This window comes from Trichechus manatus, unplaced genomic scaffold, assembly GCF_000243295.1.
Source record: "Trichechus manatus latirostris isolate Lorelei unplaced genomic scaffold, TriManLat1.0 scaffold00004, whole genome shotgun sequence".
NCBI lineage: Eukaryota > Metazoa > Chordata > Mammalia > Sirenia > Trichechidae > Trichechus > Trichechus manatus.
This window is the reverse complement of record NW_004443940.1, coordinates 35,387,631-35,412,007: the sequence shown is the minus strand read 5'-3', so window position 1 is coordinate 35,412,007 and position 24,377 is coordinate 35,387,631. Positions and strand designations below refer to the sequence as shown.

The window sequence follows — 24,377 nt, the reverse complement described above, 5'->3', positions numbered from 1 at the left end:
GAGGGAGGGGAGAGACAGCTGTGGTATTCCCAGGCTCCCTTTTGGGGGCACAGTACCTGCAATCCGTTGAAAGCTTAGGCAGAATTGGATGGTGGGGGACAGGGAAAGGGTTTAGGGTTTAGTACGGGATAATCACACCTCTACTGCTTGTCCCTAGAAAATTAACGTCCCTAACTAAGAAAGCCTCCGAAAACCCTTTACCCCAATGCACACAGGGCCTTCCAGCAAGTTTCAGGTGAACGTGGATGACAAAATAGGACCACTGGCTCTCCTTCGACTTTCCATTCCAGAGCAGGCCAGCTAGCTCGGGTGGCCCTCCCCTGTGCTCCAGGGAATCCTGGGTTCAACATGGATGCAGCTACAAGGAGACAGGAGGGTCCTGCCCGGGGTTTCCTGTGAAGCTGCAGACTCCAGGGCCTAGAACTGGCGGTCGCTCGTGGACACGCAAACACCCTCCACACGAGGAACGTGTGGTTCAGTGCGGATGTTAACAGGAAGGAACCTCTACATAAAGGGCTTTGAGAAACATAAAATATGGGCGGTGGAAAGGGATACTTCATAGACTGAAATACTTTCAAGGACTGCTGAACCGTTTGCTTTTATAAAACTCAAGGAAAGCAGGAGGCCACCACCGCTGAGGACAAGTCTCTGACAATATTAGCATTCTAGGCCACAAATATTAAAACAAGACCTCGAACCAGGATAAATGATTATCTGCTTGAAATAAAAGTATACATGTTTAAGTCACTGTAAAAGCTTAAATCATAGAAAGCATTATCTGCCTCCTTAACAATCATTCCAGTAACTCCAACTCCTGAGTTCTTACCATATAATTCACAGAATCAAAGCGTCATATTTGACCTCAACTTCATATTGACTCTGGTGGGCTGGGCTCTCGCTGGAACTCAGAGCGATCAGCTTCACTGGTCCGGAAAGCAAACCTAGTCTGTGCCCTTAAACATCTTAGGAAACCTCGCAGAAGCAAGCATGCTCTAGAAGCCTGTCCTTTAGGCAAGGTCGAACACAGCAGGTCCAGAGTGTCTCCTGATACAGCAAAAGCAGCAAGCAGAGGGGTGATTTACAGCACACTCAGTCCAGACGGCGTGCACGAACTCTTCAGTTTCTAAAGCAAGCAGAGGGAGAAGTGGCCACATCTAACTTGCCTGTGCTGAACCATCTCCTGGATGAAGAGGCTCAGTGGCGACGTGTACACTCGCGGCATCCAGCCTTCCAGGGGATGTCTCTTGATGTTTATGGTGACCGCCTGGATGCTGAGGAGGTCAGCCAGGCGTAGAAAGTTCACTTTGTCTGCAACGCAAAGACAACCCCAAATTCATGGCCATTGGGACTTGGAAGTCAAGTCAGCAGACTCTTGCGTCTTCTTTCACAGATGAAGTCCTGAAGCCTCAAAAGGCCTAGGAACCAGGGAGTGGCAGAGCCAGCCCTCCATCCCCAGGCCCCCTGCCTGCCCTCACTCAGCCCTCGGCCAACCCAAGTCAGCAGACTGTCATTTTCCTAGTTAGCAGCTGCCACCACCTTCCTACCTCCCTCCCACAATGCTCTCCTCCTCAGAGGCCATGGCTACTTTCAGTGTCTGCCCTAACCCACCTCTCCAGCCTTGCCCCTACTTCCCCTCTCTTCCATGAAGGCTTCCAGGCCTGAATGTCATCCATACCCTTCCACTTGAACCCTTACCATCTTCTCTGCTCACCCTCCCTCTCTGTCCCTTCTCAAGGACTCACTCATACTGTAGCTACAGCTTCTACAGTCAGCTCACCCACTACCGTAGGCCAAAGTGCAGTGACTGACTGGACCCACCCAACTGAGGGGGTGATGCTCTCCAGACCGTCTGCATGCCCGGGGCCAGCAGGCTGTTCCCCACTGCCCCAGCACCTCTGCAGCCCACCAGTCAGGTCATATGTTGACCACGAGTCAACCGGACTGATTCCCAAACCTGTTTATGCTTGAACTTAAATACCTATAACTTAAAGAGATACCACCTAAGTGGATGAAATCAGAATGTGTCAAGAGAATGGCTGCTTCTTTGAAAACGAAGTTGAATGCTTTGGAAATGCTAAAGAAAGTTGTTCAAATGAACTGCAGGTGCAAACTAGGCATAGCATCAAGGATGGCAGCAGGAATTTTAAAAACCTGGAAGAATTCTCATTTAGGGTGATCTGTAAATGTCTAGGCGTCCACTTCAGTTTTCAGAAACAAACTAAGCATCATGGTTGTTTTGGGGAGCATCATGGTGTGGAGTAAGAGAGACATTATAGATCTTTCATCAACAGACATCCATGAATGAAGAGGCCCTGGACTTGCCAGAAGCACAGCCTCATCTGAACCCAAATCAGATAAAGCCTTGGGTGGCATCAAACACTCATGTTGCTATTTTAAATATCCCTAAGAGCTGTGTGGTCCTGTGAAATTCTATTAGTATACAAAGCGTTAAGACTTAAACCTAGTGTTAAACGAAGAAACACAAAACTTGACAAATATGGAAAGAAAAGGCTGAGCAGAATTATTAACAGAGAATATGGAGTGAGTAATGTCACATCCACTAAGAACGTGAAAGTACATAAGAGTCCATCAAGTTAGACGGAACAGACACTCAGATACCTTAGGATTCGCCAAGTTCCCAGGTCTTCAGAGTTAGAAGGAAAATACACATCCATACATCTTAACAGCCAAAGACACACAAAAACCACTCAGGTGGAGGTACAGCCTCAGGAGAATCAGGTAACATTTATAACTTGAATCCAAGGAGCTGGGTTGTGTGATCTCCACCATCTTGAGGTTTTTGGGGCCCTGACATCACAAAGCTAAATAGGATTTGGGGTGAACTACCAGGATTGCTGACAGGAATCTAGTCAAAATCTCTAACCAGCAAATAACCACAATCATAAGGGAATCAATCAGTCTCATTGGGTTCACATCTTTCAATCCAGAAGAGTCAGCAGAACAAGAAAGGGCAAAGAAAATCAAAAACCACAGTAATGTTGTATAACGAAGGATTTGTTACTGTTAGGTGCTGTTGAGTCAGTTCCGACTCATAGCGACCTGATGTACAATAGACCAAAACGCTGCCAGGTCCCGCACCATCCTCACAACTGTTGCTGTTTGAGCCCACTGTTGCAGCCACTGTGTCAATCCATCTCACTGAAAGTCGTCCTCTTTTTCACTGACCTTCTGCCTTACCAAGTATGCTGTCCCTCTCCAAGGACTGATCCCTTCTGATAACACGTCCAAAGTACATGAGACAAAGTCTCACCATCCTCAATTCTAAGAAGCATTCTGGCTGTACTTCTTCCAAGACGGATTTGTTCGTTCTTCTGGCAGTCCATGGCATATTCAGTATTTTTTGCCAGCACCATAATTCAAAGGCATCAATTCTTTGGTCTTCTTTATTGATTGCACAGCATATGGGTGATTAAATACTATGGCTTGGGTCAGGTGCACCTTAATCTTCAAAGTGACATCTTCGCTTTTCAAGACTTTAAAGAGGTCTTTTGTGGCAGATTTGCCCAGTGAAATGTGTTGTTTGATTTCTTGACTGCTGCTTCCATGGGCATTGATTGTGGATCCAAGTAAAACGAAATCCTTGACAACTTCGATCTTTTCTCCGTTTATTGTCAATAGTCAGACAGACCTTATAAAGAAACAAGCATCGCTCATGGGCATGTCCGGGTGCCTGGGTCTTTTCTGGACGAGCAGAAGGTGCTCAAGTGCGAAGCTGAAACAATGGACAGCTCATTTTTAAAGAGAAATCAAGGAATACACTTTACAAACAAGTGGCAAAGAAAAAGTCTGAAAAGCCCTAAAGATTTTTCAAGGCCTCCGCAGTCCAGACCATCTAGAAGCAGCAGAGGTGATAGTAAAACATCACAGAGGAACCTCAAGTACAGATTGGCCAAAGTCTGGGAACATCTGAACCGAAGTGCCGGACACACCACGCCTAGCTCTTGGGAGCAGGAGATGGGAAGGGAACCCTCGACCCCAACATTCTCTCTAATGTCTTAGAGCAATGCTACTCATTGCCAGTAGGGGGTGCCAAGATACACTTTCATTTGATAATTTAAGAAAACTTAAAAAAAAAAGCACCTCTGCTAACCAAAAGGTTGGAGGTTTAAGGCCACCCAGAGATGCCTCAGAAGAAAGGCCTGGTGATCTACTTCCAAAAAATCAGCCATTGAAAACCCTAGGGAGCACAGTTCTACTCTGACACACATGGGGTCTCCAAGAGTCAGTCAATCTGACAGCAGCTGATTTGGTTTTTGGTTTTGGTTTTACCCACAACTTGTAGAAGCTGCCTGATTTTGAACGCATGGGGAAGAGGAACATTAGAGGCCAATGCTTCTTACCCACATGTCCCTCCTGCCCCTCGTCAGAGATCTTCAAAAGGAGCTCCAGGTGGGAACTGCTGATGTCTGGAGCCATGACCTTGGCCAGCTGCTTCCACTCGGCCTCCTTGACCACAAACTCCGTGCCCACCTTGACTTTCAGGATGTTGAAAGCCTTTATCATCTTGTGACGTTTCAGGTAAGCCAGCTTGCGAATCTCATTCTTAAAAAAATAGAATTTTGTTTTTCTATGAGAAAGATTCAAGAAAGCCTCATTTCTTTACCCCAAACATGTCAAAGTCATTGACAAGCCAAAGGGAAATCGCTAATGGGTCTGTTAACAAGCAAGGTGTACAATCCCTCCCCTATTCCAGGTGTATTTAGCTAACCCCCTCTGCATAAACAGAACTCACTCATCTCACCAAGTCTGCATGTCAGAGCACACGAAGGATAGTCTGCGTGGTGAAAAACAGAGCAGCAAGAGGCAGACAGCTCCCAGTGCACTCGGCCCAGGGGAGGAAGATTCCAGAAAGGATGGAAACCATACGCTGAGAGGGGAGAGACCCCAAGGCGGAGAAGGAAGACAGGTCCACCGTTAGGTCAAGAAGGAGAGAGGAGGAGGAGGAAAGTCAGGGAAGTGAAACCGGGCCGGACGGGGTCTGGAAAGACGGGGTCCAGAGCAGGAAGAACAGCTGCGGCTGCCTGGAGCTGCCACCTGGCCTGACTGCACAGAATCTTCCAGAAGGGGAGAGAGGCCAAACAGCCCTCCTCCAGTAACAATCGGCCCTCCCCTTCACGACTGCCCCTAGTGGTCTCTGTAAGTCTGTTACCCAATATCGTCAGCACTTAATTGACTGCACAGCTAGACTGTAAACCCTTACAGGGCACGGGCTGTGTCTTCATCACCTTTGAATCCTCAGAAGCTTGTGTGGTGCCTGGCACATAAGGCACGTTTAACGTTTGCTCACTGACCCACGTCACAGAAGATGAGTTTCCCAGGAGTGCCGCCAGAAGAGACGCTTCCTTGGGGGCAGGGGCAGACACAGCAACAGTTCTGCCCAGCAGAAAAGCAGGAGAGGCACGCAAGACCCCCTGGGACAGCGGCTGTCCACCCAGAAGGAGGAAGTCGAAGCAGCAGGGCCTCTAGGAGGCCTGGCCTTGGGGTCAGGAGCAGCCGAGGTTCCACGTACACAGACTCCTCAGTAGGGCGATTAACCCACAAGGTACGCACAGGCTTACTGGTGCTCGCTTATTAAAGCGTACTGTGCAATTTCACGTGGGTTTCACCACATTTTTGATGTGGTGAAATTGCACACTACAGATTAGTAAGTAAGCACCAGTAAGCCCGTGCGTACCTTGCTTGTGGGGTAATCCGTCCCTGCCTCGGGACCTGGGGATGTGCAGACACCTTCAAAGGCCAGTCTGGCCAAATTCCAGACTGCCCCCGACCACCTTCTCAGCTGCAGACATTAAGTTTCCCCTACTTTCTACTTGTCCCTGGCGTGGACACCCCTAAGCAATGAAAAACTGGAAGAACCAAAGGCTGAAGGATCAAAATCTTTTGGCTTGTGACTTTCCTGAGGAAAATCGCCTTTTGGTGAAAGGTGTCTCTACATGACTGTTTTTACAACAGAAGAAACAGATGACCAGAGGTCTGCGCAGGTGGGGGGCCGAGGGGAGGCCAGACAGGTATCTGGGGTGCCCCAGTGGATGCCGGGCCACAAACACCGCATCCTCCTACCCAGGTACTCGGGAGCTCTCCAAACATAAACCAAACAGGCAGGTGGTGGGATAAAGGCCACGGGCTTAAGAAGTTTCTGCTTCTGTTTGAGGGGGAAAAGGAGCTGCAGTCTTGGAAAAGGTCCTCAACCCCCAATCATACCCAAAATGTTTTAAGGAGCCATGAGCTACTCGATGGGCTAAGAGAAAGGAGGGCAGCGAGGATCTGACACTGCACACAAGAGGATCCACGCCCCAGCTTCGTTCTTTGCCCTTCAGTACCTCTTCAGACACACTGTCGGACGTCACAAAGCCTGCTAAAGAACCATCCCGCTTAGCAGAAGGGACCGAGACACCAAGCAAGCCTCCAGACCCACCAAAGTAAATACATAAAGGACTCTTTAAAATACTTAGCAATCTCATCTGCCAGCCCTCCCCGCCACTGCACCCGGCTGCGTGCCTGCCTCCCTCCACCCCCGGGTCACACATGATACCTTTAAGTGTTTCCTGTAATTGCTGTAGACCACGGCCAGAAAGATGGACGTGAAGATGTAGGTACTGGTGATGACATACGTTAAAAAGGACAGAGAATACCACCAGTTGAAGGTATAGGCAGGCATCCTAAAAGGAAATAATTACATCTCGTGGTTTTCATGCCCTATTCCCTCCCTACACATAAGGCTGACTCAGGCAACCTCTCACGCGCACAGTGCGTGCGCACGAGGCACCAGAAAACCTTTGCTCACTGTAACTCCCTCCTGCATACGGTGCAACAGGGCGTCGGAGCCTTCGCCAGCCCTGACCCTAAACAGCTCGGCTCCAAGCCTGTCCTCCTGAGCTTCTCAGTGCCCTACAGAGGCACCAACATTCAAAGCAGGTGGGACCTTGGGGACCCTCTGATCCAACCTCCTCCCTAGATTTCCCTGAACTGAGGCCTAGCAGGGGGAGTGCCTTACCCAGAATTACAGAGGGAATCAGAAGCGCAGCTCAGATTTCCACCCAGGACTGTGCAGGGCACCAGGCTGCCCCGGCGGGGGCCGGGTAACTTCCCACCCCCAGTGAGACAATACGAGCGTGCTGCTAACAATCACAGCAGGACAAGAGACGCCAGTCAGGACACATGCTCACTCCACCCGCATGGCAACTGGTGTTCCTACAGGTGGGTATGCTGGCACAGCTGGCGGGGCAGGGTCTGGGGGACAGGCCTCAGAGACCCCAAGGAGGGCCATGACTTCACCCTGCTTATGCTTTCGCCAGGCCAGGCCTGAGAGTGGGCAACAACCAAGAATAGGTCAGTCTGATGACCCTGCATGACTGAAAAACAATGAAAAACCAAACTCCTTGCCGTAGAGTCGATTCTGCCTCATGACAACCCCACGTGTTACTGAGTAGAACTGCTGCGCAGTGTTTTCTTGACTGTAATCTTTATGGAAGCAGATCACCAGGCCTTTCTTCTGTGGTGCTGCTGGGTGAGTTTGAACCGCCATCCTTTAGGTTTGCTGTTGAGGGCAAACCTGTGCCACCCAGGGACCTACACAGAAGCAGACAAGAGAAAAACTCCCCTCCTCAGAATCGCATTTAGATGAGAAGTGAATTATTCCCAGGGGAGCCCTGCACACACCCCAAAACCTGACAAGTAATCCACTCAATGCAGCACCGTTCACTAGTGCAGCCCAGGAGCAAGGTGAGTCCACAGTGGGAGGACGCTGGGAAGAGCCACACGAGGGGTTCCACCTAAGCACTGCCCGCGCGGGGAAAGAACTGGCAGCTGGGGCGGGGGAGGCAGGCAGGGTGGAAGGAAGCAGACAACTACACATCTCACATGTCTTCCCTGTTTCTTCACCCAGGAAGCCACATCAATACTCAGGAGAACTGGCCATTTCTTTATAAAAACTGCTTTGATGTTGAAATTGAAGACTCAAAGACAATCCTACAGTAGAAAGTAGGCTCAAATATTTAAGAGTTGTTATCTCAAAAGATGTCTCCTGTTGCTTTCAATTTTTGAACAATTCATTTAGATTTAGTTTTAAATAGAGAGGGTAGGGTATCATTAATGTGGAGTTGCTGAGTGGTGCAAACGATTAATGCGCTCAGCTGCCAAACGAAAAGCTGAGGTTCAAGTCCACCCAGAGGTGCCTCGGAAGAAAGGCCTGGTGATCTACTTCTAAAAAATCAGCCATTGAAAACCTTCTGGAGCACAGTTCTACTTGATACACATGGGGTCACCATGAGTCAGAGTCGACTCAACGGCAAGTGGCTTTTTTGTAATTAGTGTAAACATTTTCTATTCTTCAATTTTTTTACAAAGAACATGAATTAACAGAAAATCTCTATTGCGCTCTTTCAGCCCTGCTAGCATTAGGGAACAGCTGCTTTCGAAAAGGTGACTCCTTAGAGCAGTGGAAGTCCACGAACATGAGGTGGGGACGTAAGTACATGACATCGGGGCTGTTTGCAGTAGCCACCAGCACGCAGAGCTCAGACACTATCTCCAGGATGTTCGTAAAGTAGGGTGATCCTTCCACTGTTCTCAGACCCCTAGGAGGAACCAAAAACACAAAGTCAAAAACCACACACGTAAATTTAGTTGTGGTTTCTGATGCACTTCTCCCCTTCTGAGAGCACTCCTGAGGTGTCTGAACAAGGAAGAGAGCTTCCGGTGACAGACCCACCACCAACAGGCTGAACCCAAATACGAGAAGCTTCCCGAGAACTGGACTCACTGACCTATCCCCAAAGAGCTTCAAGGCCATTAGGGAGAATATCAGCATGCTGAAGAGAAACAAGAGGAAGACGCACAGGATATCGGGCAGAGTGTTCCGGATGCTTCGGAAAGGTCTTCGGATCTGCAAAGACAAAGTTTAATTTCATTTACAAGAAATCAACTAATTTTCTGCAAAAACAAAAACCAAACCACCATGTATGCTCAACTGGATTCTTACCTGACGACTTTCAGGGAAGTTGATTAGGAAGACTGGCCTCAAGGCCCTTGACCATCTAACACTGTGGATGCCAACAGCTTCCAGGGACCCACAGATGATCAGGTCAATCAAGGTCAGCTGTGAGAGACACGGGACAATGAGGTCAGGACAGAGGAAGTGATGATGTGGACCCAGCTTACCTCCCCAGGAGGAGGGCCACAACGTGCTACACGGAAAAGCGAGTTTTATAAAAGGCACAATTCCACTTTTGTAATATGACATTAATAGCAGTTGTCATGGACTGAATTGTGCCCCCCAAAAATATCTGTCTACTTGGCTAGGCCACGATTCCCAGTATGGTTTGACTGTCTACCATTTTATCATCTGCTGTGAGTTCCCTATGTGTTGTAAATTCCATCACTATGATGTAATAAGGTGGATTAGCAGCAGGTATAGTTATGAAATCTACAAGATTAGATAGTGCCTTAAGCCAATGTCTTTTGAGAGACATGGGAACCTCTTACCACTGAGATAGCAGCGCCGGGAGCAGAGCGTGTCCTTTGGACCTGGGGTTCCTGTGCGGAGAAGCTCTTAGTCCAAGGGAAGACTGATGACAAGGCCCTTCCTCTAGAGCTAACAGAGAAAGCCTTCCCCTGGGGGCTGATGCCCTGAATTTAGACTGTGAGAGAATAAACTTCTCTTTGTTAAAGCCATCCACTTGTGGTATTTCTGTTACAGCAGCACTAGATGACTAAGACAGTAGTGAACGTTTGAGTGTTTACTATGTGTCATATAATAAACCCCTGCCATGAATTATTTCATTGCATGCTCACCACACTCTAAACTGGGCACTGTTCCTAGCCAAGCTTCCCATAGATGGGGAAGCTTGAGCACAGAGAAGGTAAGCACCTAGCCCCTGGTCACACAGCTCGTAAGGGGCAGAGCTGGGGCTGGAACCCTGGCAGTCTGACGTCAGAGCCCTTGCTGTTAACTGCACTGCTACGCGCTCCCACACTACGTCCTGTTTAACTTTAAATTGTTTCAATTAGATATGCATAAGAGGGGAGTCTAGCTGAATAACCAAAGTAAGAATGTTTAGAATATAGAAATCCTTCCTAATGACAGGCTTGTCAGCATCTGAGGACAGCGAAAGGAGCCCAGTGTATTTTAGAAAAATGTAAGTAAAAAGAGAATAATCCACCATCATCAAAAGGGTTGATTCAGCCCCTTTGGTTCTCAGGCACCGAGGATCCATCGAGAGCCCACCCCTCGAGTGGAGGGAGGGGACACAGACACAGTGCCCTGCACTCTACGCAGCTACAAATGCAGAGACCCCAGTGGCTGCCCCAGGGGAGCAGAAGGGTGGGTCACCAAGGGTTATGATATTTGGAGGTTCATGGACATACTCCCTGAGGTGATCTTAAAGCAGACAGAGCTTTAAAAAAGTAAAACTCAGGTCAAGAGGCAGGGCAGGAAGGCTCCATATGGGAGTCCCCTCAAGCAGGGAAAGAGCTTTTGGTATACAGGTGGGCCCAGCAGGTAGATGGGGTTGGCTGGAGAGAAGGCGCCTGTGAATCATGTTTGGTGAGATGATGGGGCCAGAGTACTCAGCGGTCTGCGGAGCTTTCAACGTTCTGAGCAAGGGAGGGAAGTGATCTGAGATATGCTTCCGGAGAACTAATCCAGAAGCAGCATCTAAAACGCATGTATCTGGGATCTGAGGAGACTGTGGCAGTTCACACAAGGCATGATGTGGCTGGGGCCACGTGTGGGCTCAGAAATGCATGTGGCAGAGAGACGCAGTTCAGGGGCCACTGCAATGGTCCTGGTAGAGAGAACAGGCAGCAGAGACAGCAGACAGTGCACGAGAGGCTTGGGGAGACTGGACATGGCAGAGCAGGAAGAGGGGGTCATCACAGTGACTTGGGAACTGGGTGACGGAGACAAAGCCCCAACCAACCAAAAGCAGCCGGGAGACTTGTTCAGGAAGAAGAGGACAGGTTCACTCGCACTGTGTTTGAGTTGATGTGGAATGACTGGCCAGCAGCTGGCCACAGAGCAAAGAAACTCAGAGGGACCTCTCCTCACCAAAGGTGTCTGCAGAAGCTCTGAGAACAGGTGACTCTCCCGGAAAAGAACATTGAGTAGAAAGAGCAGAGGTATGCAGCCTGAGCCTTGGGTTAACTGGAAGAACCTTGGTTCAGACATGTTGGCTGATGTGCCCTATGCTAATTTTAAAGTATCCTTATCTAATCACTACAGCAGCCGCCTCTCTGCTCGTTACAGGAGTACTTGGAGATGCCCGCCATTAACTACCTGGCATATATCCTTCCAGATTTTTCTATGTATGTCCAACATTCTTTTTTTTTTTTACAAAGATGTGATCCAACTGTACTGTAATCTGCTCTTTTAACTTAATAGATGATAAGCATCTATTCTTAATAACAGACATACACCTGCCTTTAAGACTATTGTAAATGGCTGCATGAGTATACCACATTTTATCTAACACAGATGAGTCGGAATCAACTCAAAAGTAATGGGTTTTGTTTTTTATTAACAGGAAATCAAGATGTTTCCAATTTGTCAATATTATGAACAGCTTAGCCATGACCAATCTTGTGGCTAAATCTTTGAACACATCCTTCTTTCCTAAACACAAATTCCCAGGACGGAAGTCCCGGGTGCAAGGGAATGCACATTGAAGGCCTTTAACTGTCAAACAGCCCTCCAGAAAGACAGCTTTATTCCTCCTACCAGTAGGGTATACCAGTCGCTGTCAAGTTGATTCTAACTCATGGTGACCTCATGTGTATCAGAAGAGAATTGCACTTCATAAGGTTTTCAATGGCTGACTTTTCGGAAGTAGATCCTAGACCTTTCCTCCAAGGTGCTTCTGGGTGGCCTTGAATTGACAACCTTCACTTAACAGCCAAATGTGTTAACCATTCACACCACCCCAGGGACCCCCCAGTAGGGTATAAAAAGGTCTGTTCTCCTTCAGTCTTGATTAACGTTGTTTTACAGGCAAACACATAGTATTTTATTGTTGCCTTAATGTCTATTAATGAGTGAAGGTAAACATCTTTCCTGTCAGCCATTCTATACTTCTTCTTTTAGGAAGTGCCTTCACATATTTGTCAGCACATTTTCCTATTTTTCTGTCCTGCCTTTTCTTTCCTTTTGAAGGGTCTTTGATATGCCGGGATATCAGGGGTCACATGTTGCCATAGTCGCTCTGCGGTTTGTGGTTTGCCTGCGGCTGTGTTCAGGGTTTGCTACACCAAAGTCTGTAACTGTTGCTTTAACAAAGTCACGTCCATCAAGCCTTTTCCTGCATGGTCTCTGCCTTGGACCACAAACTCTTACAGGCACAACAATGGACACTCACCACTATAGTTACCATGATGCAGATGTTTTTTGTATCCTTCCAGAAAACCACCTGAGGAGTGACTTTTGCAAAATGTACAAGTCTCCCAAAGAATGTGGTCAGGCAGAGGACTTCCACTATGGAGGTAGTCTATACAGAGAAAACAGAGTCAGATCCCACATCCTGCCTCTGGGGGCTCAGCTTCACACACAGAGTCAGATCCCGCGCCCCGCCACCTGGGGGCTCGGCTTCGCACACAGGGTCAGATCCCGCGCCCCGCCACCTGGGGGCTCGGCTTCGCACACAGGGTCAGATCCTGCACCCTGCCACCTGGGGGCTCAGCTTCACACACAGAAACAGTCAGATCCCGCGCCCCACCACCTGGGGGCTCAGCTTCACACACAGAGTCAGATCCCGTGCCCTGCCACCTGGGGGCTCAGCTTCACACACAGAGTCAGATCCTGCACCCCCACCACCTGCGGGCTCAGCTTCACACACAGAGTCAGATCCTGCACCCTGCCACCTGAGGGCTTGGCTTTACACACAGAAACAGTCAGATCCCGCACCCTGCCACCTGAGGGCTCGGCTTTACACACAGAAAGAGTCAGAACCCGCGCCCGGCCACCTGGGGGCTCAGCTTCACACACAGAGTCAGATCCTGCACCCTGCCACCTGGGGGCTCGGCTTCACACACAGAAAGAGTCAGATCCCGCACCCTGCCACCTGGGGGCTCGGCTTTACACACAGAAAGAGTCAGATCCCGCGCCCCGCCACCTGGGGGCTCGGCTTCACACACAGAGTCAGATCCCGCGCCCCGCCACCTGGGGGCTCGGCTTCACACACAGAAACGGTCAGATCCCGCACCCTGCCACCTGGGGGCCCAGCTTCACACACACAGTCAGATCCTGCACCCTGCCACCTGGGGGCTCAGCTTCACACACAGAGTAGGATCCTGCACCCCACCACCTGGGGGCTCAGCTTCACACACAGAGTCAGATCCCGCACCCTGCCACCTGAGGGCTTGGCTTTACACACAGAAACAGTCAGATCCCGCGCCCTGCCACCTGGGGGCTCGGCTTCACACACAGAAACGGTCAGATCCCGTGCCCTGTCACCTGGGGGCTCAGCTTCAGTTCACTTGTGCAGCTCTTGCTGCCGCCCGGCCTTCCCTGCCCTGCACCCTCTGAGAATTCGCGGTTACTTAATTTTACTAGAAGTTTCAGCAGAACTCTTTGCTGGTTGGAGTGGTTTCTTCCTCTTAGAAAGAAACCTGCCCCTAAGTCAGGAATTCCAGGACCCCCTCCAGGCAGGGCTTCCTGGGAGGAGCTGAAGAGACGACCTAGAACTCTTTTCCCCAGAAAAGCAGGAGGGCAGGGATTGCAGAGGCAGGCGTCCTCCACGCCCTCAGATTCCCCGTGTTCGCACTCAGAATAAGATATCTGGAAGTTCATTTGTCTAACAGTAGGAGATTTCTCCAAAGATGTTTTGAAATAGTAGCCCAGTCCTTAACCACCATGCCACGGCAGCCCTGCTGCCTGTATTCGGCCGCTTAGAGGAGAGAATGGGGGCCCCCGAGATCCAGTGCGAAGTCCTGATCGTCTCCCCCGGCCCCCACCCCGTAGATGACAGCACCGGCTCCAGACTCCCCACAGTCAGCCTAGCTGGCAGCCGGGCTCTGGCTGGGGCTGCCCCGATGCCTCCACTAACAAGGGCGCTTTCCCCATCAGCGGGAGGGGAGGGTGGTGAAGCAGGAAGAGAGAGGAGGGGGCAATTTGTCGCAGGCTAGGAAGAGGGAGAGGTGCTGGGTGAGGGCTGGAGGGAAGGGGCTCCCTGAAGGACAGGTGGCAAGGGGCTGACTCTGGGCCCTGATAGCAGCGGGTGACACAATCCTCCTGCCCCTAACCCAGCCCTCTTGGGTCCTGGGTACCAACGTGGGCTGCAGCCCCTTGCAAACTTTTTAGCTCTCAGCCTTTTCACCCTTGAAGGGCTATAGAATCTCACTGTCAAGGCCAGACTTGCAAAAGGACCTGGTGCAATTCCAGGACACCCCTACTCAAAACAAGACTTGCCTGGTAATGCGGGAATTGAGGCCCAAATTCCCCCATAACACATTCAGTGTCAGAGACTCAACGTGCAAACGCTGTCTGAACACTCCGAAGCTCAGACAGCCAAGCCAGCGCCAGGCGTGACCAACACCTGGTGAAGGAGTGAGGACTCAGGAGAGGCAAGGGGCAGTGCAGGCGACTCCAGGGAATTCTCACCTTGGCTGGGGAGGGCTACAGAGACTGGCAAAACTGTCCAGGTCTGTGAACGCACAGCTTTGCTTCTTCAGAATTTGTGTTTGACAGTACTGGGTTAGAAGTCTTCTACCCAGAGGACTCATTAGCTGTGAAGTCTTCATCATATGGAAGCGTGGGGGACCATCACTGTGGCAGCCCCCAGTGAACCACACTTCCAGTCTTCACACCCTGGCGTACTGTCCGCCTTGTTGACTTGGGCCTTGGGCACGCGATTGGCTTTGGCCAACAGCCCATCAGCAGACGTGATGCAAGCTGAGGCTTGATGGAGCCTGCACACTGGGAGGCTCCTTCTTGGACACAGCCACCCGCCAGGAGAAACCAAGCCACGGAGTGGCTGTCTCGAAGAGAGCAGAGGCACCCTGCTCCTTGAAGGTAGCCACCTCACTCCCAGCCAGCAGCCACAGCACTTGCCAGACACACGAGAGACACTGGGACGTTCCAGTGTCCAGACATCTACAGACCTTCTAGACATCCACTGCCCCAGCCAATGCCGCAGGAACAGAAAGCTGCCTGGTTGAGTCCGTTCAACCCACAGAGTCGTGGGAGATAATTAAAGGCTGTTGTTCTTTAAAGCTAGGGGTTGACTGTAAAAGGCCAGACAGTCAATACTTCAGGCTTTGCGAGTCACAGTCTCTGTCACAACAACTCAACTCTGCCAGAGATGATATCAATGGATGACTGTGGCTGTGTTCCACTTTATCTGCAGACAGAAAGTTTTGAATTTCACATAATTTTCACGTGTCACAAAATCTGAATCTTCTTTTGATTTTTTCCAATCATTTTAAAATATAAAAACCATTCTTAGCTCACAGACTATACAAAAAGAGGCAGTGGGGCCGGATTCAGCCCAGGAGCTGTAGTTTTCTGACCCCGATTTTAAGCATTTGAGATTTTGGGGCGGTGTGTTAAGTAGCAAGAGAGACCTGAACCATGGAAAGGTAAAGGAAGGGTGTGTGACAGTCAGAGAGCAAGAGTTTCGAAAGCGGACAGACCTGGCCCTGACCTAGCTCCGCCTTGCTGCCGCGCAGCCTTAGACCAGTTATACAACATCTCTAAGGCTCAGCTCCCTCATCTGTTAAAACAGGCGGGACAACAGCACTACACATCTCACGGGGTCCCCATGGGGCTTAAGAAGAACACCCACGATGCACTCAGCTGGCAGACGGTAAGCACTGAGCAGCTGGCAGCCACAAAGACCCAGAGTCAGCATAAGCAGGACGCCCGCCCGTTATTTAGACCTATCTGGATTAGCTCGTTAATTTCATGTATTACCCAAAATCACTTTTGATCAGCTACTCCAAAACCAAACCAGATAACTGCCGCCCAGTCGATTCTGACTCGCAGCGACCGCATAGGGTTCCAAGGCTGTAAACCGCCAGGGAAGCCGACTGCCACATCTTTCTCCCAAGGTGCTGCTGATGGTTTTGAACCGCTGACCTTTCCGTTAGCAGTCAATCACTTTAACCACTGCGCCACCAGGGCTGCTCGACCAACTACTAAACACCAATAAATATTCCAATGATTTATGACTATGAAAACAAGCTGGAAACTTGGAAAACACAAACGAGTCACATATTCTACTGTATTATAACACTATTTGGCATAAAATAGCGTTTCTACTCTTTCTATCAAATTTGTGCTGTGTGCACAGAACAAAAGCTTCCATTCATTTTAAAATGCCTTATGACTAAAGCATTGGCTTAGCAAGGAAGCAGATTCTTCACCTCCAGCAATAAAAATCAAATCACATTCACATTTCCTGAAATTTGAGAAAAAAGCAGAAGCAGCTTGGGCTCCCCCTTCTCTATGACAAAGCGTGGTTAGCCGTTTTATTGTTCACGCTTACCAAGAAAGGTAGTGGAAACAACGCAGGTTCCTCAAACAAGGCGAGAGAAAGGTCTACGAAAATAAAGAAGTTTGTGGCCGCTCGCACTGTCCAGTGGTTATAAAAATTGTAAAGTCTGGAGAGGAAAAAAATACAGGTTATAAACCAGGAGGAGAGTTAAACAGCACTGAAACTTCTCATTAAAACACTCATGGTGGGTAAGATAAAGCTCTGGCTTTGGTCACATTTCCCTTAAATTCCAGACAGCAGGGGGCACGCACTCCAAAACACCCTCCTAATGAGAAAACAAAACAAAACAAAAAAATCAAGAACCTTGTTACATCCCAAAGCACATAACCTTGACGGTCTCAAGCCAGGATGAGTGCCTTCCTCACGGGGTTGTTGTGGCAGTAAGAGAATACTTTCAAATGACGCTGAACCGTGACTTATACAGACTAACCTTTAGTTAAAGTGACCTACTACACATGGCAACGGAGCCCTGGCGGCACAGTGGTTAAGAGCTCGGCTGCTAACCAGAAGGTCAGCAGTTCAAATCCACCAGCCACTCCTTGGAAACCCTATGAGGCAGTTCTACTCTGTCTTCTGGGGTTGCTATCAGTCGGAGCTGACTCGATGGCAATGGGTTTGGTTTTGGTTTTTATTATATGTGGCAGGATAGCCTAACCTGACTGTGAAACGTCTATCAAACCATCTTAAAATGTTAACTCAGAAGAGATCTCTCGGTCACACAGTGCTATTCCTGGGGCAGGAGCAGGCCCCCACACTGGCTGGGCGCGCCCAGGGATGAGGCACTCCTCCCTCACACGCTGACTTTCAGCACTTTGATGACAACCAGTTGCCATTGAGTCAACCCCATGTGTGTCGGAGCAGAACTGTGCTCTGGAGGGTTTTCAACGGCTGATTTTTCCGAAGTAGATCACCAGGCCTTTCTTTCAAAGAGTCTCTTGGTGGACTCGAACCTCCAACATGCAGGTTAGCAATCGAGCTTGTTAACTGTTGGCACCACCCAGGAACTCCCAGCCCTATGCTGAGAAACATTTTTTTCCTTATTCTGAGCCAAATCCCTGGTCTTCATTCAACCCTTAGGGGGTGACAGAGAAAAAGCTGAGTCCTCACGAAAAGAACAAATGTATGAATTGCATCAAAAGGCAACAGAAAGGGCAAAAAAGTCTTCACTTCAGGCTACTCTAAAAGGACACCAGGAGCCCTGGTAGTGCAATGGTTAAAGCGCTCGCCTGCTAACCAAAAGTGGGCAACTCAAATCCACCAGCTGCTCTGTGAGAGTCAGTTTCCATAAAGATTGCAGCCTTGGAAACCCTATGGGGCAGCTCTGCTCTGTTCTACATGGTCACATTGAGTAGGAATCGACTTCACGGTAACGGCTTTAAGAGGACACCTACGTCTAGGAGGAACAGATCATGACATATTTCCAACTGGAATGCCCTGTCTCCTCTCCTGGAGGTCGTCCATTTACTCAAGGATCTGTTCACGATATATTTATTGAATGCTTCCCTATGGGTGAGATCCCATACTCTTATAATTTGAAAAAAAAAAAAAAAAAGAATCATTGGATTATCCCAATCTACATGCCACACCCTATATGCTTCTCAAAATACTTATGGAAACAATGTCTTCAGTTTTGGTTCAACTTCAAGAATATTAAGTGCTAGAGGACAGATGGTTTGATGTAACAGTTTAACACTTTACTTACCTGATGGTCTGAGGTGATGTTTCAAACGGCACGTTTCTATTGTACTGGGCATCAGAAACATAGGCAGCTGCCAGGAGCAGGTCCTGTTCCCCACTGGAGAAAGTAAAGGAAGAATAACGGTCAGAGAAGGAGAGGACACTTTCCTTTTTCCTTTATAAGCATGTATCAAGTTATACTAGATATATATAACTTCCTCCACCTCTCCCACCAACCCCTCCCCAGTAACCAATGTTAACAGTATGGTATGCACACCTCCAAGGAGCCCTGGTGGCACAGTGATTAAGCACTCAGGTGCTAACTGAAAGATAGGTAATTTGAACCCATTAGCCACTCTGCAGGAAAAAGGTGTGGCAGTCCGCTTCCATAAACATTACAGCCTTGGAAACCCTATGGGGGCAGTTCTACTCCGTCCTATAGGGTCGCCGTGAGTAGTAATCGACTCGTTGGCACACAACAACATGGACACCTCTAGATATTTCCCTGCGCATGAAGTATCCCACAGGGGACTGGGCCACAGGCACATTTCACTTTCTTGAATTCAAATACAGGCTCTCAGAAGAGGAAAAGAAAACAATAAAGCACAGAATAGAACATATAAAAACCCATTGCCATCAAGTCAATTCCAACTCATAGCGACCCTACAGGACAGAGTAAAACTACCCCATAGGGTTTCCAAGGAGTAGCTGGTGGATTTACACTGCCGACCTTTAGGTTAGCAGCCGAGCTCTTAACCACTGCGCCACCAGGGCTCCAACAGAACATATGTTGTTGTTCATAGGTGCCATCAAGTCGGTTCTGACTCATAGCGACCGTATGTACAACAGAACGAAACGCTGCCAAGTCCTGCACCATCCTCACGATTGTTATGCTTGAGCCCATTGTTGCAGCCACTGTGTTAATCTATCTTGTTGAGGGTCGTCCTCTTTTTTGCTGACCCTCTGCTTTATCAAGCATGATGTCTTTCTCCAGGGACTGGTCCCTCCTGATAACATGTCCAAAGTATGTGAGACTTAGTCTCACCATCGTTGCTTCTCAGAAGCATTCTGGTTGTACTTCTTCCAAGACAGATTTGTTTGTTCTTTTAGCAGTTCATAGTATATTCAATATTCTTGGCCAACACAGTTCAAAGGTGTCAATTCTTCTTCGACCTTTCTTATTCATTGTCCCGCTTTCACATGCATATGAGGTGACGGAAAAAAACCACGGCTTGGGTCAGGCGCACCTTAGTCTTCAAGGTGACATCTTTGCTGTTTAACACTTTAAAGAGGTCTCTTGCAGCAGATTTGCCCAATGCAATGTGTCTTTTGCTTTCCTGACTGCTGCTTCCATGGGTGTTGATTGTGGATCTAAGTAAAATAAAATTCTTGACAACTTCAATCTTTTCTCCATTTATCATGATGTTGCTTCTTGGTCCAGTTGTCAGGATTTTTGTTTTCTTTATGTTGAGGTGTAATCCATACCGAAGGCTGTGGTCTTTGATCTTGCAGCTGTTTCTTCTCATTTTGAGTCGTGCCACATGAAAGTGGCAAATGAAGGTCCCAAAGGCTTGACTCCATTCACGTCATTAAGATCCATCTCTACTTTGAGGAGGCAGCTCTTCCCTAGACATCTTCTGAGTGCCTTCCAACCTGAAGGGTTCATCTTCTGGCACTATATCAGACAATGTTCCGCTGCTATTCATAAGGATTTCACTGGCTGATTCTTTTCAGAAGTAGACTGCTGGGTCCTTCTTCCTAGACTCTCTTAGTCTGGAAACTCAGCTGAAACCTGTCCACCATGAATGACCCTGCTGGTATCTGAATACCGGTGACATAGCTTCCAGCATCACAGCAACATGCAAGCCCCCCCAGTACACAACAAACTGACAGATGAGTGGGGGAAGAGAACATATATATGTACTTAAATGAAGTATTTATACATGCATGTATAAGGTTATACATACTAAATTATACAGAGAGTACTTGACGGACAGTTGAAGGAGTTTTGAAGGGTGATCTTGACAAGTAAATTACTGCTTTTCTTGCTGACTTTTGAACCTAACCCCCTCTTAGAGTACGACTCCAGTCTATACATACTCAATTTTAAAATAATAAAATTGTTTTCATATTATACACAACTTACTATTTTCACATACAATATCCTGGATATTGTTTTCCATGACAGCACGTATAACTCTACCTCACTCTTTTAAACACATGCCTCTTCATTTAGGGCATTTCAATTTTTTTTTTATTTCGAACACAATTACATTGACTATGTTTTAATTCTATGTGTCTGCGTGCGGATGCGTATCTTTGTGACAGAGGAGTGTTTCTGCAGGATACAGTGTTAACTGTGGTTGTTGCTGCTGTTGTTAGGTGCCATCAAGTCGGTTCCGACTCACAGTGACCCTGTGTACAACAGAACAAAACACAGCCTAGTCCTGCGCCATCCTCACAATCGTTATGCTTGAGCCCACTGTTGAAGCCACTGTGTCAATCCATCTCATTAAGGGTCTTCCTCTTTTTCACTGACTGTCTACTTTACCAAGCATGATGTCCTTTCCAGGGATTGATCCCTCCTGATAACATGTCCAAAGTATGTGAGACGTGGTCTCACCATCTTTGCTTCTAAGGAGCATTCTGGCTGTATTTCTTCCAAGACAGATTTCGTTCATTCTTTTGGCAGTCCACGGTATATTCAATATTCTTCGCCAACACCATAATCAAAGGCGTCAACTCTTCTTTGGTCTTCCTTATTCATTGCCCAACTTTCACACGCATATGAGGTAACTGAAAATACCATGGCTTGGGTCAGGCGCACCTTAGTCCTCAAAGCAACATCTTTGCTTTTTAACACTTTAAAGAGGTCTTTTGCAGCAGATTCACCCGACGCAATGCATCTTTTGATTTTCTGACTGCTGCTTCCATGGGTGTTGATTGTGGATCCAAGTAAAATGAAATCCTTGACAACTTCAATCTTATCTCAATTTATCATGATGTTGCTTATTGTTCCACTTGTGAGGATTTTTGTTTTCTTTATGTTGAGGTGTAATCCATACTGAAGGCTGTGGTCTTTGATCTTCATCAGTAAGTGCTTCAAGTCCTCTTCACTTTCAGCAAGCAAGGGTTGTGCCATCAGCATAACACAGGTTCCTAATTGCTAGATGAAAGGTATTTTTTATATTGGCCTCTCAAAAAGTTACACAGTTTACGTACCTCAAAACAGCACATGAGCATACATGTTTTCCTGCCCCGCACCAACACAGATATAATTTAAAATGGTTGCTGACATCCAGTCAGCCAAAGGGGCGTCTTGCGTGCTTAGTTTGCATTCCCCCATTGCCAGAACCACGGAGCACCTCTGTGCTGTGACTGGCCCTTCACACTTCTGATTCTCTAATAAGAAGATAATAATGTCACCAAACTGTACCCGTGAAGAACGCTAAAATGACAAATGTTTTCTTATGTATGTATTTATCACAATTTAAAAAAAAAAAAAAAAAAAACAATTCACCATGAAAAAAATCCAGACTGGGACAGCAAAGAATTCGGATACTAAGACTTTTTAATTTTTAAGTATTTAAAGCAAAATCTTTTAAGGTCACTGCTGTTCCCGATTTAAAGAGGTGAGCCACTAGCATGCGTACAGTTCTTGTGAAGCAGTCTGTCCAGCCACACTCACAGATTTGTGGTGCAGCACCCAAAAGCCCTCTCCCCAGAAAGTGAAAAAGCACGAACCAGTAAAACTTCAAACAGCCATGCCCTGGGGGTTACCTCCATCAACAACACCCAGACTCTGGACACAATGACAGAAGCACCACATCACTCCCCTCCGTTCCCCTCTGTCATTCAAACTCCTCCCTGTTGGTTTAAATATGCAGAAGCTTTCATGATGGGTAGTTTACCTTTAGGAGTTCCGGTGGCACACTGGTTAAGCGCTCAGCTGCTAACCAAATGTCAGCAGTTCAAACCCACCAGCTGCTCCACAGGAGAAAGATACGGCAGTCTGCTTCCATAAAGATTTACAGCCTTGGACACCCTATGGGGCAGCTGCACTCTGTTCTATCAGCAGAGGCGTAACTAAAGTATGGCAGGTAGGGCTCAGCCTGGGGCGCCACTCGAGGAGGGGCGCTAACGAGCAGTTTCTATTGGCCATCACAGTTGCCACGCCTGCTGTGAGAGATCATTCCGCAATTTAAAACTAACTGCCACTGGTGCTATTTTCCATAGACAGGCCCAGGGCTTCCAACCTATTCGAAATGGTTCGATCATGGCCAATGGAAAGAAGGGCAACATACATGTTGCATAGCAACCAAATCTCTTGCCCGTCAGATTTTGACCCGAGTAGGAAACAGCGATGCCCTGCTTAAAGACAGAGAGCAACACACATTCAAAGAGCTGCAGCTGGCCGCCATCTTTGAACAGGACACGACTGTTTCCTACTTGTGTTAAAATCCGACAAGCAAGAGATTTGGTTGCTATGCAACAGGTACGCTGCCCTTGTTTCCATTGGCCATGACAGAACTGTTTCGAACCAGTTCAAAGCCCTGGACAGGTCCCTGCCTATACGATCATTATGAACCAGAATCAACTCAACTGCAACAAGTGTGGTTTTTTTGATTAGTTTACCTTTATGTTAAAGTTTCTAAAGTTTTCCTGTTCATCTTAGTTATATGGTGCTGCTATAACAGAAATACCACAAGTGGATGGCTTCAACAAAGAGAAATTTATTCTCTCACAGTCTAGCAGGATAGAAGTTCAAATTCAGGGCATCAGCTCCAGGGGAAGGCTTTTTCTGTCTGTCAGCTCTGGAGGAAGGTCCTTGTCATCAATTTTCCCCTGGTTGAGGAGCTCCTTAGGCACAGTGACCCCTGGGTCTGCACTCTGCTCCTGGTGCTGCTTGCTTGGTGGTATGAGGTCTCCCTGTCTTTCTGCTCGCTTCTTTTATATCTCAAAAGAGACTGGCTTAAAACACAATCTAATCTTGTAGATCTCATCAACATAATGGCCACTAATCCATCTCATTAACATCACAGTGACAGGAATTTACAACACACAGGAAAATCACATCAGATGACAAAATGGTGGAAATCACACAATACTGGGAATCATAGCCTAGCCAAGTTGATACACATATTTTTGGGGACACAATTCAATCCATGACACTGTTTTTAATAGGTATTACATTCCTAACTTCTGTTCTCTTTTTCAAACCTCACTGCTCTATCTTCTGGTCCTATTTGTCTTCTCTCCTGTCCTCCCTCCCATTTTTGTGCAACTCTTAATCCTCCTGACCATTTTGCTTGGGAAAGAGTACTCTTAGCAAGCCATCTTACTGTAATGAGCATCCTTACTTTATATTAAGTTAATCTGTATCTTCCCATAAAACAAATTGTTCTCATGCAACCTGAGAATGTGGTCTATGTTAGACATGCTGTTCCAAAACTGCACTCACTTTTCAAGTTTACATGAGAACAACTGCCCATATTTACCATGAAAACGGCAAAGACCTGATAGCAGATGTTCCCACAGATGTAGTTTACATGTAGCTGCACACCTCAAAACAGCAGCACCAGCCTACCTACAGGAGGTGCTGGTGACCAGCTGGGTAGTGGTTCTCAACCCCCATGGCACATCAGAATCATCTCAGAAGCTTTTAAATATCCAAATGCCGGGGTCCTACCCAGGCCATTTGCATCAGAATCTTTGGTTAACAAGGTCCTGGTTTCTTTATTTCTCCATTCCTCCTCATCCTCTGGCCAGCTACCCACTTGTCCTGGGAAGATAGCTCCCCCAATTCTACCTACTGTTTCCCCAGCCACATGGGGGAGGGGGATGAAGGGGGAGAGAGAGCACAGGAGGGAGGGGAAGACTGATTCTAGAAGCTCTCAGTAGAAGCAAGGAAGTTCCAACCCTAAGCCCCCAGTAAATACCTTCTCCAGTCTCATTGGCCTTAAGAAAGGATGTAGGAATAAACAACTGTAAGCCCCACATAACTTTAAGTCAGTCAGTAGGGAAACTAGAGAAAACAAGTTGTTGAGAGAGTTGCTTTGAAAACAGAGTCGATATGTCTTGCTTAGATAAGAAAGGTCACACAACTAACCATAACCTGAGGTAAAGAGAAGTTACCATAAATATAAGTTACAATCTTCCCTGTATCATTTTTTCTTCCCAATCTTGATGCCTGCT

The 24,377-nt window shown here is 47.7% G+C and overlaps 1 protein-coding gene across 1 annotated transcript in view; it reads right to left on the bottom strand.

Annotated features, from left to right (window-relative positions):
- LOC101351975 (two pore calcium channel protein 1-like) overlaps positions 1–23,817 on the bottom strand; it is a 36,275-nt gene extending 12,458 nt beyond the window's left edge. Inside the window, 10 exon segments of the mRNA XM_012556009.1 lie at positions 1,164–1,308; positions 4,362–4,563; positions 6,554–6,680; positions 8,496–8,597; positions 8,787–8,905; positions 9,002–9,118; positions 12,372–12,500; positions 16,497–16,611; positions 18,208–18,300; positions 23,774–23,817. Of these exon segments, the coding sequence (XP_012411463.1) occupies positions 1,164–1,308; positions 4,362–4,563; positions 6,554–6,680; positions 8,496–8,597; positions 8,787–8,905; positions 9,002–9,118; positions 12,372–12,500; positions 16,497–16,611; positions 18,208–18,300; positions 23,774–23,817 (1,193 nt within the window).
- Positions 23,818–24,377: the final 560 nt, after the last annotated feature.